The sequence below is a fragment of the Halictus rubicundus genome, chromosome 1 (assembly GCF_050948215.1).
Source record: "Halictus rubicundus isolate RS-2024b chromosome 1, iyHalRubi1_principal, whole genome shotgun sequence".
In the NCBI taxonomy this organism is placed as follows: Eukaryota; Metazoa; Arthropoda; class Insecta; order Hymenoptera; family Halictidae; genus Halictus; species Halictus rubicundus.
The window spans coordinates 21679065-21695332 of record NC_135149.1 but is presented as its reverse complement, the minus strand read 5'-3'; the positions used below and the strand labels follow the sequence as shown (position 1 = coordinate 21695332).

The following is a 16268-nucleotide window of genomic DNA, read 5'->3' as shown; positions in this document are numbered from 1 at the left end:
AAAAATTTGATCTACGATTTTTTCTCGCCGTTTTATTGCGCTTTGAACGAGACCTGTGCCATAGCTATTCGATTAACACAAACTGCACCAGGAAGGGGTTGCGTATTTTCATTTTTCTAACCTTTGTATAGCATTCTGGATAAGAACCGACAGAATTATATGAAAGTAGAGACTTCAGGCTTTCAAATGAGCCTCGGTACATTGCTCTCTGATTTTTTGTCACAAAGTTATAGCAGATTAAACGTCAATTATAGCTTCACTCGAAGATGCAGCGGTCTTTTAATTTCTATCGTCATTCTACTTTAGTAATTTAATACAGAAGCTCTTATAAAAATGTTCTGAAGACCACGATGCGAAGAGACCCTCGCTGCTAATCACAGCGAAATTTTCCGTGTAACTTCAATGAGACGTCGATGTGAGGCGACATTGAAAAACTTTTTTAATACCGTCACGCCGAAGGATTTCGATTTGCCGAGCTAATGGAGGGAGCCTCGAGAGCCGCGCAGAAGCTCAATGAGGCACGGCGGATCGAATTACAGGTATCCGTTGAAAAATCAGCGAAATCGGGATTATCTCCACCCTTTGGAAGGGTAGAACCATCCACGGAACGGATGCAACCGCAAAATCGAACGGCAATGGCTTGGAAACACGATCGAAACCGATCCACCGTTTGATCGACCTATCAAAGATTCATTTAAACCTTCGAGCCCGAATTTTTGCTACGAACGTGAAAAGAATTTCTGCAAACTGAAAATAGCAAACGCCGTTCTTTAGGTACAAATTAAGCGGTACAACATTTCGGACTACGAGGTATCATACTGAGACATTTTGTAAAGTTTTGTAAAAATTATCCGAGATTCTCGGAATCTCTGGAATCGAAATAGCTTCGATTGCAAAGAATTGAAAAAAATTCCAGGTGATCGTGACGCTCCGCTTGCGGATGATTTTTCACCGACGCGTTCATGAATGAAAATACTACAAAATGGACTAGAGGTTTATCTTTAACGTAAGAGTGTTCCATTCACCCAGCCAGGAGATTGTTGTTCAGGCTCCGAGCTTTTACAGAAATTATCCTTCTTTGTAGTAGAAGCTTCCCTCGAGATCCCCGTTCTTTGAATGAACCCACAGCGAAATATAATATTTCCATTGATGGTCTCGAGGAGTTCGTTCACACCCACACGATTCCCCTGTGAACCCCGAACCGCGGCTTGTCCTTGACTTGCACGGGTTAATCCGGTCCGGCTCGATAACGAGGTTGACCTTTTAATTAATTAGAGTGAGACCGCGATGTAAACACACCGGGCGACCGGTCAGGGTAATGAAAAATTCATTTTACCGGCCATGGAAATATCAGCTTATTTCCGTTTCTGGCCGGTCTGGCGACACGCAACGTTCGGAACGGATCCGGTGCATATCTTTTCCGGGGAAACTGCGTGTAACGACGTTGCAATTTTCTTAAAAGGACCGTGGGTACCCTAACTTCGATCGACAATGATTTTTCCTTATCTCGCCCCCTCGGACGATCCCCTCATTTCCTCGAACGGGATCAATAATAATCGTCCGCTCACACTTACTCGGACGATTCCCAATTCCGCTTTCCATAATTCCGCGAACAAAAATCGCAGAACGATCTACCTTAGCTCGTTTTATAGTTGTTTCTGCTGGATTAAGCATAACATTCTGCAACATTTTTCTTTTTTTTTTATCGAGGAAATCTCATAAGAGATTTTCTACAACATTTGGAATAAACAAAACCAAAGATTGCAACATTTTGTTTAACACGCGGTTCCACTGACGTTGTAAAAAGACTGTACTTTATTCTCTATGAATGAACTCCTGGCATTGTCTACGAGCATGTTGCATATTCTGTGTTCATTGATGCTTTTCGTAAAGGTTACGCGTGTCAGAAGCTTCATGAAGAAACATAGTAAAAGTGGGAGGATGTAGAACGTGGTTATCATAAAAAATATTGAATTTTTAAAGAGAGAATATCGACGAACAAATTTACGAGCTTCTATTTTTATGAATGAACTTCTCTTGCACGTTGCCCGCGAACACGTAACATTGTCATCGTAGCTCATTAACACTAGGTTTACGGAACAGTAAAAGTGACTATTTTAGAAATTAGTTTATTCAAAATATAACAATAAGGATCTGTCTAAAGTTTTAGACATTTTTAAATGATAGTTACTCAAAGAAATAAATTTCTGGAATAATTCCTCATGGCGTCTTTGCACAGTCTCGATAATCGTAAATTAAAAATATTAGTAAACCAACAAGTCCCGAGAATCCAAGGTTAATTAACACTTAAATGAACAACTACGTGAAGTATTCCGCAGGATAAATTTCTTTGGAACTCGCTATAGTTTCTCTAGAATTCTCGCTATAATAATCACACCTTCTCTATAATTCTAGAGTCTTTAACGAAACTCGGCAGAGGGGTAGTAAAATAGTTATTTCACGATCGGACTTGGAATATATTATGAATATATTCAACCGCATGAATAGCATTACCGCTGGATTCAGAAGTGTATTCATTGATACATCGAAGGAGGATGTTCCCCAGGGTATAAAAGAATTTTTGTGGAGACGCGTTCGCGGAAGAAAAATCCATAGGAGAGAGAGAGAGAGAGAGAGAGAGGGAGAGAGAGAGAGAGAGAGAGAGAGAGAGACGGGGGGAGGGGGAAGCGAGATCACTATGACGCACCGGATGCGATTTGTCAAGAATATCAGAGTTCAATGCTTGAAGAAGATCCCGTAACCTCCCCCCCCCCCTCTCTCTTCGTGGCTTTGAAAACCGACGAGCGATTAGGTTACGCCCGAAAATAGCCGAGTAAACATCGCACTGTATTAAAAAATTTCGAAAACCGAACTCGGCAACTTTGATCGCCGCGAAATGTCTTGGGAAAAACAAACCGGAGGGAATCGTCGTTTGTTTCTCCTCGGACCAGCGCGTTGATGTAGGTCGTTTTATTCTGGACCGGTAAACAATCGCGGTTTATAATACGCTAATAAATCATCGATCAAACCCCCTGCCGTTCCTGTCCAACGAGTTTCAACTTTATTCCGCGTTTCGATAACGAGTGGGCGATTTTCATTGATTTTAACGGCGCTGAGCACTGATTTTCAAGCTTAACAATTTTGCCGGCTTCAACCATAACGGTTATATCGAATTAATAACGTCTCGATCGAAGACGTTGTCGGTCACACGAGACCAATAGGAAAGCACGGCCTTCTAAATCGACAAGAACGGTCGTCGAATCACAAAATTGCTGTCGTGTACCAACAAACGTTTCCGGAACAAGCGTCGATTCTCATCGAATCATCGAAGACGCGGGACTATTTACGAAAGGGTTCGTCGCCGTCTGCATGATCGTAGATAACCGGCTTAATTTTGCCGTCTATTGATCCATTGATCCAATTTTCGGGGCCAATAATCGCCGGGACCCGAACAGAAGAGGATTTCCTTGATCGCATTAATGCCGATGTTACGATCCCTCGATGTTCTGACGAGATTCCGAAGAGTATAACCTACTCGTCGCTAGCCGAGGTAATACTATTAAAACAGACATGGGGAGGAGCCGTTTAATCCATCAAACACGAAGATCAAAGTCGCCCGGGATCTTCGGATCTACGTTGGAAAAGGGAAAATACCGTCCGGAGTGTCGCGACGGTAAAAATAATCCACTTTAAAACCGTCTATTATTACTCACGCCTCCATTAATTAATCGAATTAGCTTCTCTCGGTCGGGCCCGCCGATGCGTGAAACGATTCAACCGATCAAAGATGGCGGAAGTAATGGCAAAGGTCGGCGAAGAGTGTCGTCGGAGAATAAATCGAAGACGAGTTAATTCGTTCTCTGTTATTCATCCATCGATTTTCACTCGTTCCTCTTTTTCTACGCTTTAATTATCGCGAGCGGCTCAGCAGTCGGTTCGAATCAGAATAAAGGTCAATTTACGCTATACGGCACGGACAAAACATTGATACATGTGTTTTAAATGGAACCGTTCACACTATACTGCACGGACCGGCACGGGCCGGCACCGATCAACATTAACACTAGAACTACCGAATCAGTCAAAATGACTGGTGGATGATTTCTTCTTTCACGATTACTGAAACTATGAAAACGTTTTCACGAGAGATTTTTTAATATATCTCTTCTTTGGAGTACATGTTACCATAAAAATCGTATGAAACCTGTGCAAATTCAAACTTGCTGTTATTATAAAGGGATAAGTCTAAGTCACGTTTAGGGCTCGGTATTTCTAGTGTTAAGAGGGCCGGCAGGCATTTGGCCTTGACTGTCACGCTATGTTACGCTGTGCCTTTTTTTCTAGACATTTTACGTCTTAAATAAGTAAGTAATCAATTAAAAATGCATACCACCGTGTTTGTACATGTCTTTGCTACGTCTGTCCAGAGTCTTTTTTCGTTACGAACACTAAATCTCTCGAAATTAAGAGAATCTCTCTGCAATATGCGTATATGAACTTGCAAGGGTCAAAATCTTGACAAATTGACGCTTCAATATTGCAATGAGCAGTTTAAAAGTGGTCACTTGTGTTTCCTAAAAGTCCAATCTACGTCTGCCCAGAGCCCGAATTGCGAATTTCTACCTCATCGTGGAGTAATTTGTAATATTCGGCAGAAGCAAGTATGACGTCACAAGATGGCTGCCGCAGAGAGAATCCCTTAATTTCGAGAGATTTAGTGTTCGTATAAAAAAAAAAGGCTCTGGACAGACGTAGCAAAGACATGTACATACACGGTGGTATGCATTTTTAATTGATTACTTACTTATTTAAGACGTAAAATGTCTAGAAAAAAAGGCACAGCGTAACATAGCGTGACAGTTAAGGCCAAATGCCTGAGGGCGTCCTTAAGGTCAATGCATACTTCACAGGCCAGTCCGGCCGGCTCAACATTACAACCCTGGTTTTGGCCCTAGCGTTTAGGAGCCGGCAACCGTGTCAGGCTTTGGAACCGAATTTCTTCTCTGGCCTCTCGGGCCTTTTCCAGATGACCTTTCGAGAGCGCGTTGACAGTTCCCTGCTGTGCATGGCACAAAAAAATGTTTATAGGGGTTCCTCCTTAGGTAAACTATCCGTATCTCTCCTTTACAACCCCATGGAAATAGGAAACGTTCCTGGCATTTAGTGAAACAGCATCACACATCCTTATATGTATTTTATCATACGTAAATTATACATATAAAATTCTTCTGAAATAATTTATCATGTTATACGCAAATGTAATTTCTTAATGAAAATATATTAGAAACATCTTTGTTCTGCAAATTTTACCACCGGTTAAAGTGTAAAAAAATTTGTTTAAATATGGTCGTATTCTACGATTCTTCCTCTTTGAAATTCCGTTTTTTTAATTCGCGGAGCATCAAAAATTGCAAATATTGGGTACTTAGAACTGTTATAAAAATATATTAGGTTGAAGGGAAAGTTCTGTCGTATTTTAAAGAAAACATTTGAATCAATCTATAAAAATATATGTTTAATATTATTCAATGATATAATTTCCATTATTTGCAAGAACTTGTTGCCACCTTTCTGGTAACCTGTCCATTCTTGTTTCCCAATGAGTCAATAGCAACGTGTGTTTTTGATTTACAAGCAAAATTACCTGCTTAAGTATGGTACGCACTGCCATAATGTAGATAGAAGTTGTTGTACCGTTCGTCCGTTAGCCCAAGCCCATCAATTTTATGACGGGCAAAGTCAGATGTTGGTCAACTCTAAAAATTCGGGTTGCGTAAAAATTAGTTTCTGCGACGAGTTTTAATTACTTTATGACCACCGTCCTACGAAAACACGAAGGTAAACACACGGTCAACACGTGCTGGAAGTGACTTCCTCATACTATCATAATATCGTGTGATGTTGACGTCAAAATAGGATAGGCGGACCTAACAATAGGCTCGACTTGTTTATGTACTTAAACCGAACCAATACAGTCACTATTAATTGAGTTGTAACAGACGCGTCCTGCAGCCTCGCATACGCAGCTGTCATCTCGATTTTCTAACTAAGATGACGCCAAACACGACACAAGTACGATTTTAATTACTCGTGTAATAAACGATTAAAGTTTCAGGCGTGGAAGAAGACGGCAAATGGAAAAGACAGAGAGGAAGAGTTAAGAATTCGTGTACCTCTACCATAAATGTCAAGTCCGAAACTTTAATCGCTTGTTACTCAAAGTACAGTGAATTCTCGGTACATGTCAATAACACGAGTCTTGTCAGTGTCGTGTATCGTCCAGGAGATACAACCGGGCCGTGTTATGTTTACACGATCTTCGAGAGCTCCTCACGGGGTATATCCCTCCATAGTGGGGATAATTCCGCGACGTTTACCATCCAGGTCTTGGCGACATATACAGGGTGGCCCACATAACTCTGAACAGCTCAATATCTCGAAAACTATGCCATCGATTTTAAAGTTCTTAGTCTTAGATTGCATGGAACTCGTTTCTCCGAGTTAAAAAAAAATGTTTCAGACAAACTTGAATTGTTTTTTCCTGTAGAATCTAAATATGTAACATTTTATAGGGGGTTCCATTTAAAATTGTAAAGGTACCTCCCCTCCCCCGTTAAAAGGGAAGGGAGGCCACTTCACGTTTATGTTGTCAGAAAGGGGCCCTTCAGTTCCATGCAATTTAAGACTAAGAACTTTAAAATCGATGGCATAGTTTTCGAGATATTGAGCTGTTCAGAGTTACGCGGGCCACCCTGTATATAGGGAAATCACTGTAGTGCAGATCGACCTTAACTCGAATCGTTGCTGCATTCCAGGGGACTTACGGTGACATTTTTTAATTGACTGCATGTCGGATTGTTTGTTCGTCCTGCGTACAGTCCGCACTAGTGATACTCCGGCCGATGAGTTAAAAACCTTCGATCGGTGTCTGTTTGTGGGCGAACTCATCGATTGGCCGGCCGTGTGCGTAAATCGCGAGAGGTTTTCATAATAAATCAACAATTTTTCGCGAGCCCGAGTTCGTTCCGCGGTCCTCGGGCATTTATATCAACCGTGCGGCTCGAGAGCTCCGCAGTTCTCGTGGGCGGTCGCTTTTCAGAGGTCCAGCGAAAACAAACCGCCCCGCGCGCGTCCCGGAAAAAGGATGAATAATAATCTGTGAAGTTGTTTTTCGTTGTACGGCACTCGAAAACGTTGAAAACTCGCGAGAGGCCGGAGAATTTATTCCCCCGCGATACCGCATACTCGTTGACGACCATATTTCTCGATCGGATGCATATTTGACGCTATAATCCTCGATACTGTGTGCCGGAGAACGATAAGTTATACCATCGCCCTCGGATATTATCGGATCGCTTGTTTGAGAATGATAAGAATAATATAGTCGTCGAATCCGACGGAAAGATGAGATCGGGGAACTTTCACAGTGAGCGCACCGTGTTGTATCGATTGAAGAAGTCACACGAGCGTCGTGAATTAATTAATTAATATGCTGATTTGTTTTGCCGATTATACCGACAGACCAGTTTGACTCCATTGATCTTTTTATTGCATCGAATTAATCAACTTTCAATTGAGATTAATCAGTAGGAACTTAGATGGTGATTCTGAAATGTTAGGTCAAAATAGACCCGGGCTTCGTTATCCAAGTGTCAATTAAAGAACAAATGTTCAAAGCAATAGTAAACATTTTTTAGTTGTGCAGAGGAAGTTTTAGTGAAGTCTCTTTTTAACAGGTCCTTAATGTTGTTGCTGTTTGTTATTCTTTTCCTTCTCGGACTATAAATTTTCTTTGTAAAAGCAGGCTCAAAAATTTCCATTTTTTGGCCGGTTCCTCCCCCGTCTATCATGTCCTACATTCTTTTATGATCCTTCTCTATACAACACCCTCAAGTAGAAACAGCCTGCAATGATCAGACGCGCAGTCAGACACTCGTAAGAGTCTCACAGAGTGTTCAGTACATTCTCACATCTATTTCGTCCAGTATCCGCTAGCAAACTTCGTTTGTCTCCTTATCACTATACCGCGTATTTTATGCATTTATGACAAAAATGAATCTGTCCGAACACTCGGATACGTTTCGTCGTTTTAACCATGAAGAATTCCAACCGGCTCGAATAAATATGAGAACGTGACACGAAGCAGCTGGATTCCGGAGATTCGTCTCTGGATGTCTCGAGCGTCCACCTAGCGAACGAATTAAAATTAATAATAATAGCTCTCCGGAAGGGGGCCTTTCAAACACGGTTATTCATAATCCCTGGTTCTCGCTCTGTTCAACTCGCTCGACTCGCTCGACGCGCTCAAACTCGTAAATTTTAATGAACGTCAGCCTCCGCGGAACTTTTCTGCACGATAATTTACCGACGATTACGGGGCACGGGACTAGTAAATTAAGCAACATTCTCCGGGAGTAATTGGCTCCGCAAACGAGAGCCCTTCTGATCCGACCACCCGATAAATCGCGACCACGCGGGCACAGAGACGAGAAGCTGACTTATCCTACGGTTTCTATACAGAAACACTGTTGGAAATGGCAGAATCCTTGCTGGGGGTCGTGTCATTTCTATTAGGAACATTGTGAAGCCTGGAGCAGCTTGAGCAAAGTGCAGATCTTTAAGCAAAATGAAAATTTGTGGGAAAAATTGCTGAGAAACGGGAGTCAGACAAGAATTTAGTTCTTTATTTAATAAATTTAACTGTTCACTTGCCATCCTTTTTTTTTATCATAAATGCATAAAATCTGCAGTCTATTGCAACTGCCTCGGTTAATTCAATTTTTAAACCCTTGCCATGACATGGAAATCGAAAAGTAGGTGTTAATTGTGTTAAGCTTCGTTTTCAGTGTGATATTTTATTGTCATTTCTTTGTCACATCGCGTATGTAGTTTTCATTTCAGAGTTGAAATAGAATTCACTTATAGTGGATGATTAATGTGGTTAACAAGTGGAAAATTATTTTCATAATGTTAATTCAATTGAAGCGGAGAGAACGTTCTACAGAATTCCAGAGGAATGGCATGCTAATTCACGTTTTGACTGGCAAAGTCGACCTTATAAAGCGAAATCACATTTTCATTCTCGTAAATGGGTCATTCCAAGCCAAATCGATAACTCTTTGTCATCCATGTCAGGGATTTTGTTCGAAATCAAACATGGTGTAGCTTATGTAGAATTTGGGGGGAGTTTAAGTGATCGTTTTGCCGATTTCGAATTTGTTTGTAAAATACAGACCTCTGAATATTATAATTTTTGCCCCTTTCCATTCGTAAGCACAAAGTACGTAACTACTGTGCTTCTGAATTTTTATCTCGGAAACTAATTGTCCGATCGAGTTGATTCTTTTTTTATTCGAATCAGAAAGATCCAATTTGCTACTACAATTTTTTGTTTTGACGAAAGATTAGATTTGTAACAACTGAAAGAGGAAATGTATCTGATTCGAGATTCGAACACACTTTTAACGCTATAACTTTTGCGTTCGCGGTGTTCGATCAATTTTTAGGATTAAGAAGGCAGTTCTGAGTGTCGTTAAAGATATTGAAAAACAATTTTCTTCGTTTGCATAGGTGTTGGGAGGACTAGGACGCAGAATGTCGAGCGGCGACAAGGCTTCACCAGGCCTAACCATCGATCGCGCCGCCTTTCTGATTCTCCGCGTGAAGAAGGCTCTGAAGAAGAAGAAGCAGCAGTGGAAAGATAAAAGGTGAGTGGTTCTCCGCTCTCCTCATTCCTCCTTGCCGTTTCCTTTTTGCGACCATCTGTTAACGACAAATGGGATAGAAAACAATAGCTGCGGTCCGTGGAGAGCCGAAGCAAGAAACGACCGATTATCCGGAGGATCTCTCAGCTGCGAGATCTTTTCCCCGAAGAACGAAAAGATAGAGGACCAAGGCAGATCGGTTCTACATGTCCCTTATTTAATTACTCTTATTTAATTGCCCGGAATTTCTACACCGTCAGCTGAATTCCGTTCCTCAAACGTCACGAGAAAAATCCCGGTTGCCTCACCGAGAAACAAATTTCGTCTGCCTTCTACAGTCCGTATCTACTTCACTCGTTTTTATTTCCAGACTGCGGAATTTAATGTTACTGTTTCCGCATTCATTGCAAGATATAAAAGTCAGAAATTTATTTCTACTCTTAGCAATTTTGATAAAATAATACGAGAGTACTGAAATAATTCTTCTGGTTTATTTCTGAGATGCATTTTTATTTCCAGACTGATGAGCTTTATGCTACTGGTTCTGCATTCATGGCAAGATACACGAGTTAGAAATTTATTTCTGCTCTTAACTTAAATTTATTTCTACTCTTAGCAACTTTAATGCACCGAGAATAATTTGACAGTACTCTTCAGCCGTATGAGTGCCACAATCATTTTATCAAACTTGAAAATCAATTTTTCCTACGATCTATCGGTGAATAAAATTTTATTAGCATCTGTATGATATGAGAATACTACAAAAATCATGAAAATTTGTTTTATTTTTGTCTGTGATTTTTGTTGGCATTTAAATGGCACTCAACGAGTTAATATTTCTGATACTCCCATCTCAACTTGACATCTTTTTCCATAACTGCCATAAATATTCGCAGTGAATTGCAGTCTTTACTGTGAACTCCCGATGCACTAATTTTCAAAGGAGCATCGGTAATTATTTACGATTTAAGATGCGATGTTAGAGGGAACTGATTCCAGTCTCCGGAGTGTAAAACGATGTTAATGAAAAAGAATGTGGCTATTTCTATCGTTGCCTTTCTCGAGGAACGGGAACATGCCCGCAGACCGGCAAGAAACTTCGCCGAGTTTACGTCTAGTTAAGCAAGCTCCTGAGGTGTTTTCACGCGGCAAAATCTTTTGCAAAGAAACTTCGACCGACGGGAATGGTAGCGATATCGCGATTCGGTAAGTTTCGCGTTACCTGCAGCTGCTCGGGAAATTGCGTGCCGATTCATAATCCTGCTCTCGTTTTTATTGTCGTCTGGAGAAACTCGCGACTTTCGAATTGTTCGAGCTGTTGGACAGTTCTCCTATTTTTCATAGAAAAATATACCTCGGCGAAATTTTAACGTCAGCATCCAATAATATATACTTGACCTACTTGCTGATCGATACACTTGGTTTACGCATTTATTCCTGGCACGATAACAGGAGATTTCTCCGAGTATTTTATCTTTTATTATGCTGTTTCGTGAAATTTTCAATCTGAAATTTTGTGAAATTATTCCGGAGTCTCGACACGCGTAAAAATCGATAATCCAATGACTGCAAATTGCATGCAATCGTTAATTACACTACATTGTGCAGTTTAACGAGATTTCGATATTGCACCTGTCTCCGTAAAATTGTCAATGGAAGAACCAGATTATTATCGAATTTCAAATTTCGTAAATTTATTCATGAATATCTGCACAAGTAATGTGGATAAGTTGTGGATTTAATGCAGTTTTAAATTACACCACGTCGTAAACACGTTGTTTAACGGGATTTTTATTTTCTGTCGGCCTTCGTAAAATTCTAGACAGAAGAACGAAATTATCGTTCAACCTCAAATTCTGTATTTATATTAGTGCTACCCATAAGTAATCAATTATTTGCAAAGAATTTGTTTTGCCTTTAGTTCTGTACCGATCGTTGAAGAGGAAACACATATTCTTTTACAGTTTTTGGGTAAAGCAGCCTGTGTTCAAAATATTCTAAAAAGTATAATTCTTTTTTACAACCCTGTAATAAAAAGGCGACGTCCGTACCTTCCGAAGATCGTATTCGTCATTGCATACTTTTTCATTTTCATGCGGGACTTAATGCAACGGTAACAACAAAGGAAATTTCCGATGTTTATGGAGATGTATTGAAGGTCAACAAGTGTCAACGTTGGTTCAGAAGGTTTGCTGCCGGTAATTATGATCTCTCTGACAGGCCTCGAAGTGGACGACCAGTTGAATTTGATAATGACACCCTAAAATCTCTAGTGGAAGCTGATCCAAAATTAAGTATACAAGAATTATCGAGAAGCTTTGGGTCCATATGGTCAACTATACAAAGGCACCTACACGAAATGGGAAGGGCATATAGGCAAGGAATATGGGTACCGCATCAATTATCTGAGACCAACAAGAATATTCATCGATCAATTTTCACTTCATTGCTATCTAGATTTCGTAGAGATCCATTTCTTAGCAGAATCGTTACCGGAGATGAAAAATGGATTCGTTATGATAACATAAAGCGTTCCAAGAAATGGCATTCTGCAAATCAAACCGCAATATCAACCCCTAAACCTAGCTTATCACTTAGAAAGGTGTTACTGTGCACTTGGTAGGACTGTCGTGGCATAATTCACTTTGAGTTATTGAAACCTGGAGAAACAGTTACTGCTGAGTTGTATTGTCAGCAATTACAACGGCTGTATTCAGAACTATTGAAAAAGAGGGTATATCTCTAGTCTAGAATATTGCTCCCTCTGACTATCATGTTTTCAGATCTCTGGAGCATTATTTAAGAAATAAAACATTCACTTCTGTAGATGTAAGGAGGCACTTGAGTTATATTTTGCTCTACGAATCCTGGATTTCTATAAGAGGGGGATTGAAAATTTGCAGGAAAGATGGCAAACAGTCCTTGATAATGATGGAGATTATATAATAAATTAAGAAATAAAGATTTGAATTTACCTACTACACAGTTTGTTTTAGATTTCAAAATAATTGATTACTTATGGGTCCCCCTAATAAATACGAGTAAAAGTCGATAATTTGCAGATTTTATGCAATTGTAAATTACACCATATTGCAGATACCGCATAATGGGATGTTCATTGCGAGTTCGCAAAATTCCCGATAGAAGAGCACATTTGTATTGATCCGCAATTATGATTGTTATTGTATGGAGCGCAACGTGGAAGTTCGGTCAAAAGCTGAATAGGATGCCAGAGAATAAGAGCACGATAACACTCGAGACCCTGGTTGGGATGTAGCAGGTCTGTTTGGCCTGTTCTCGAACCAGTTGCGACTAGACAACAAACCTGAACTACGGAGAGCACGCTCAATCGGAAACTCTAACGAGACTGCGAACTCTTGCGACGAATCGGCGAATTTTCCTGAATCCCCCGTAACTCGAGCTTTATCTTCTCGGTGAATAGGTCCGCGCGATAGCCGGAATACTGTGCACGGAACCTTGGAACTGCCGCGTGCTCTTGCCATCGCGTTCCCAACACTTCGAAACGTGTTCGACGTAAATCAAATTGAATTCGATGTAAAACGCGACATATGAGAAGCAGATTTATTTGAAGCCTGCATTCCGCGTGGGCATCGAGCAAAGTGGGTGTTCAGTGTGCTTTATTCAAATTTTCAATTGTTTTTCTTGTTCGAACTGTTTTCACAGAAGCTCGGCGAGAGAGAGAGTGCTTTTAACATTTTTCCAATCGGATGTGGTAACAGGCCGTTGAGTTTCATGTAGCTTCTCCTTTACTAAATAGAAATAATTTATTTCTTTTGCAAAGCAGGAGATTCATTTTGACCTGGGATTAAAACTCAGTCACCCTTTTGCGGGGTTTATCGATCTTGTAACGTGATTTAGAATTTTCCTGCAAACCTAAATGATTCTATCACAAAATATACATTTTCAGCTTTACTTTGATCTCTCAAAAGTTAAAAATTCCTCCTGGAAGGCATTATAAAATTTTAATTACCCCCTTAATCATGGAACCTTTAAAAATTTTAAAGTTTACGGTTCTAGAAGTTGGGAAATTACATTTGAAATTTTTGCAACCCTTCAGAGCCACAAGCAGCTTTTCCCTGGTTATCCGTGTTTGATTTATCTCACCAAGGAAATCGTAATAGTAATCGTGCACTGTGTCCTTAAAATTTGTAGGTACCATTGTTCCAGCATCAAATATTTGCCACTTTTATCCCAGAGCTTTAGAGAGCCATAACCAGCATTTCCTGATTAAATAAAAATGATTTACCTTTCACGCGAAATCACAGTTTCGCTTGAGCACGGGATTAACTCCTCCGCGATTTATGCCACTAGCGTGTCGGAATCAGGGAAATATTTTCTAATTTTTCTAATGAAGGGTTATCGAACGGGTTACGGAAGTTTAAGTGGCGTGATCAAATAAACACAATTTATCTGTTTGTTCGAAATGGCCATTATACTCGGGTTCAGGTTTCACGAGCACAGATCTTCCCTTCCGACATTTTTCTTCAAGAATTCAACAAGCGACGAAGACCCGTCGAAGAAATATTTTTCGTCTGCATCGAGATTAATAATTCCCTGGATCTTTCTGGATCTGAATATTCATGAAATCTCGCGTACAGACGTACGCGTGACGAATTAACAATCGTTATCTCCTCGAATTCTATACCAGTTCTACTCTTAATTAAACGAACGTCCCCGATCGCCGTGAATGCCGACGAAAGAATCGTAAAACGCGGAGAATTTCATTAATCGATCGGCAGAATTAGATCTCGGCAGGGAAACAGATTTCCGGTCTGCTGTGACGACGCACCGGGTACAATATAAAACAGCTGTGTCGTCAAAAAAATATTATAAATTAATTGCGAGAGCAACGAGGCTTTTCTTCTGTCGTAGAAAATATTCTGCAATTTCCAATGCTCCAGCAATTCTTCTCGCGGACCGACCTAATTTTTTCGCTTGGCCCTTTTTGTTGTTTCTAATTCGTTTTGCTTCATCCTCCAATAAACTAGGCTTCTTTGAACTTCTTTTTATACAGTGCAAAACTGCCAGAGATAAAATGGAAATTTTACGGTTGCTATTTTTAATATAATGTTTCTCAGCATCAAATTGACAACATAGTAAGAAAATTAACACGAGGCGTAGACAAATACTTAATCTTCTAAATGCTGTGCACTTTCACGAAATTCATCAATAATAGTCATCTTTGGACTATTTTGTGTAGGGTAAGGGACCCAATTACTGTGGGAGTACCAATTACTTCCTATATTAATATTAATTAGTTCCTCTATAAATTAGACTTATTTTTAAAGCAAAATGAATATTAAAGAAATAGAGATATTACATTTTTTTATGCATTAAAATATGTTAAAATATATATGTTACATGTCTCTTTTTAAATATTCATTATGCTTTAAGATTAAGTGTAATTAATATAGACACAGTAATTGGTACCACCACAGTAATTAGGTCCCTTACTCTAGACTGTTAAAATTAATACAAATACTTAAATTTTCAAATGGTATCATTTCAAATAGAAAAATAAATTTTTTTTACACTCAGACATGCGATTATCCTGAGCATTCACAAATATTGATTATACAGTACACAGTGCTTCTCTATTAACATTATCTTTTTCACACAGAAATACATAAAATTGACAGAAATGCTACCCCTAGAGTGGGAACCCATTTTTTTAACTGATCCACAACGAATAAAAATGAAACAATACAATTTACGCGACGAACTCGCCATCCACTAAACAGAGGACAATGAAAATAATTCTATTGTTTCCAAAGATGTTTTAGAATATTAATTGAATCCTTTCGGGGGCTCGTACGAGGGGCAATCGCTAGACTGAATCTGTCCAGATGGGGTACCCGCGTAATCCGGTCGTTTGTATGAAAACCATGGCTGTGCAGTGGTAGACCGTTACAGCTGAAAGGGTCGAAAAATGGAAATCGAAAGGGACAGGTATAGCCATGCTCGAATCCACGCAACGATATTGCGATTTCGTTTCCTCGACGATGGTATTGCTCTCTTCGGTAATGCTGACTCCGATGTGCCGATCAGAAAACGGATTATAAGTTTGCGGCGTCGTTTCTGCTCTTTTAAAACGAAGGTAAACGCTCGACGACGTTAGAAAATCGATAGAACCGTTCGGCCGGCACTCTTCCTGTTTCGCTGAAATTCACTCAGCTGCCGGTCCAATTACGCGGGATCATCCGATTTTTGCCATGGCCCCCGCTGGTTTAACCCTGTTTCAGCTCGAAATCGATTACAGATTTTGTTTTGTAGAAAACATAGAGGTTGATACTAAGGGGTACAAGACATTTCTTTCGAACACGACTCTGAAGAAGTTTATTAGATTATTTTCCGGCAAAATAATTGTTTTCCGATGAACTATAATACTTGTGGTGTCGCGTCGATCCCGGGATTGGGGAGAATCGGCTCGCGACTGGGTAAGGGTTAACGGCGAATGAGTGTAATTTCAAACTCCGGAGAACTAGTCTTTATTTCTAAATGCAAGACTCGGCTTGCCTTCGGTAACTTCTAAACAGCTCGGTG

The 16268-nt window shown here is 40.1% G+C and overlaps 1 protein-coding gene across 1 annotated transcript in view; it reads left to right on the top strand.

Annotated features, from left to right (window-relative positions):
- Window positions 1-16268, top strand: part of Wake (ankyrin repeat and fibronectin type III domain containing protein wide awake) — a 183138-nt gene that overhangs the window by 42323 nt on the left and 124547 nt on the right. The window contains exon 2 of the mRNA XM_076793791.1: window positions 9571-9707. Within this exon, the coding sequence (XP_076649906.1) occupies window positions 9571-9707 (137 nt within the window). The remainder of the gene's footprint in view (window positions 1-9570; window positions 9708-16268) is intronic.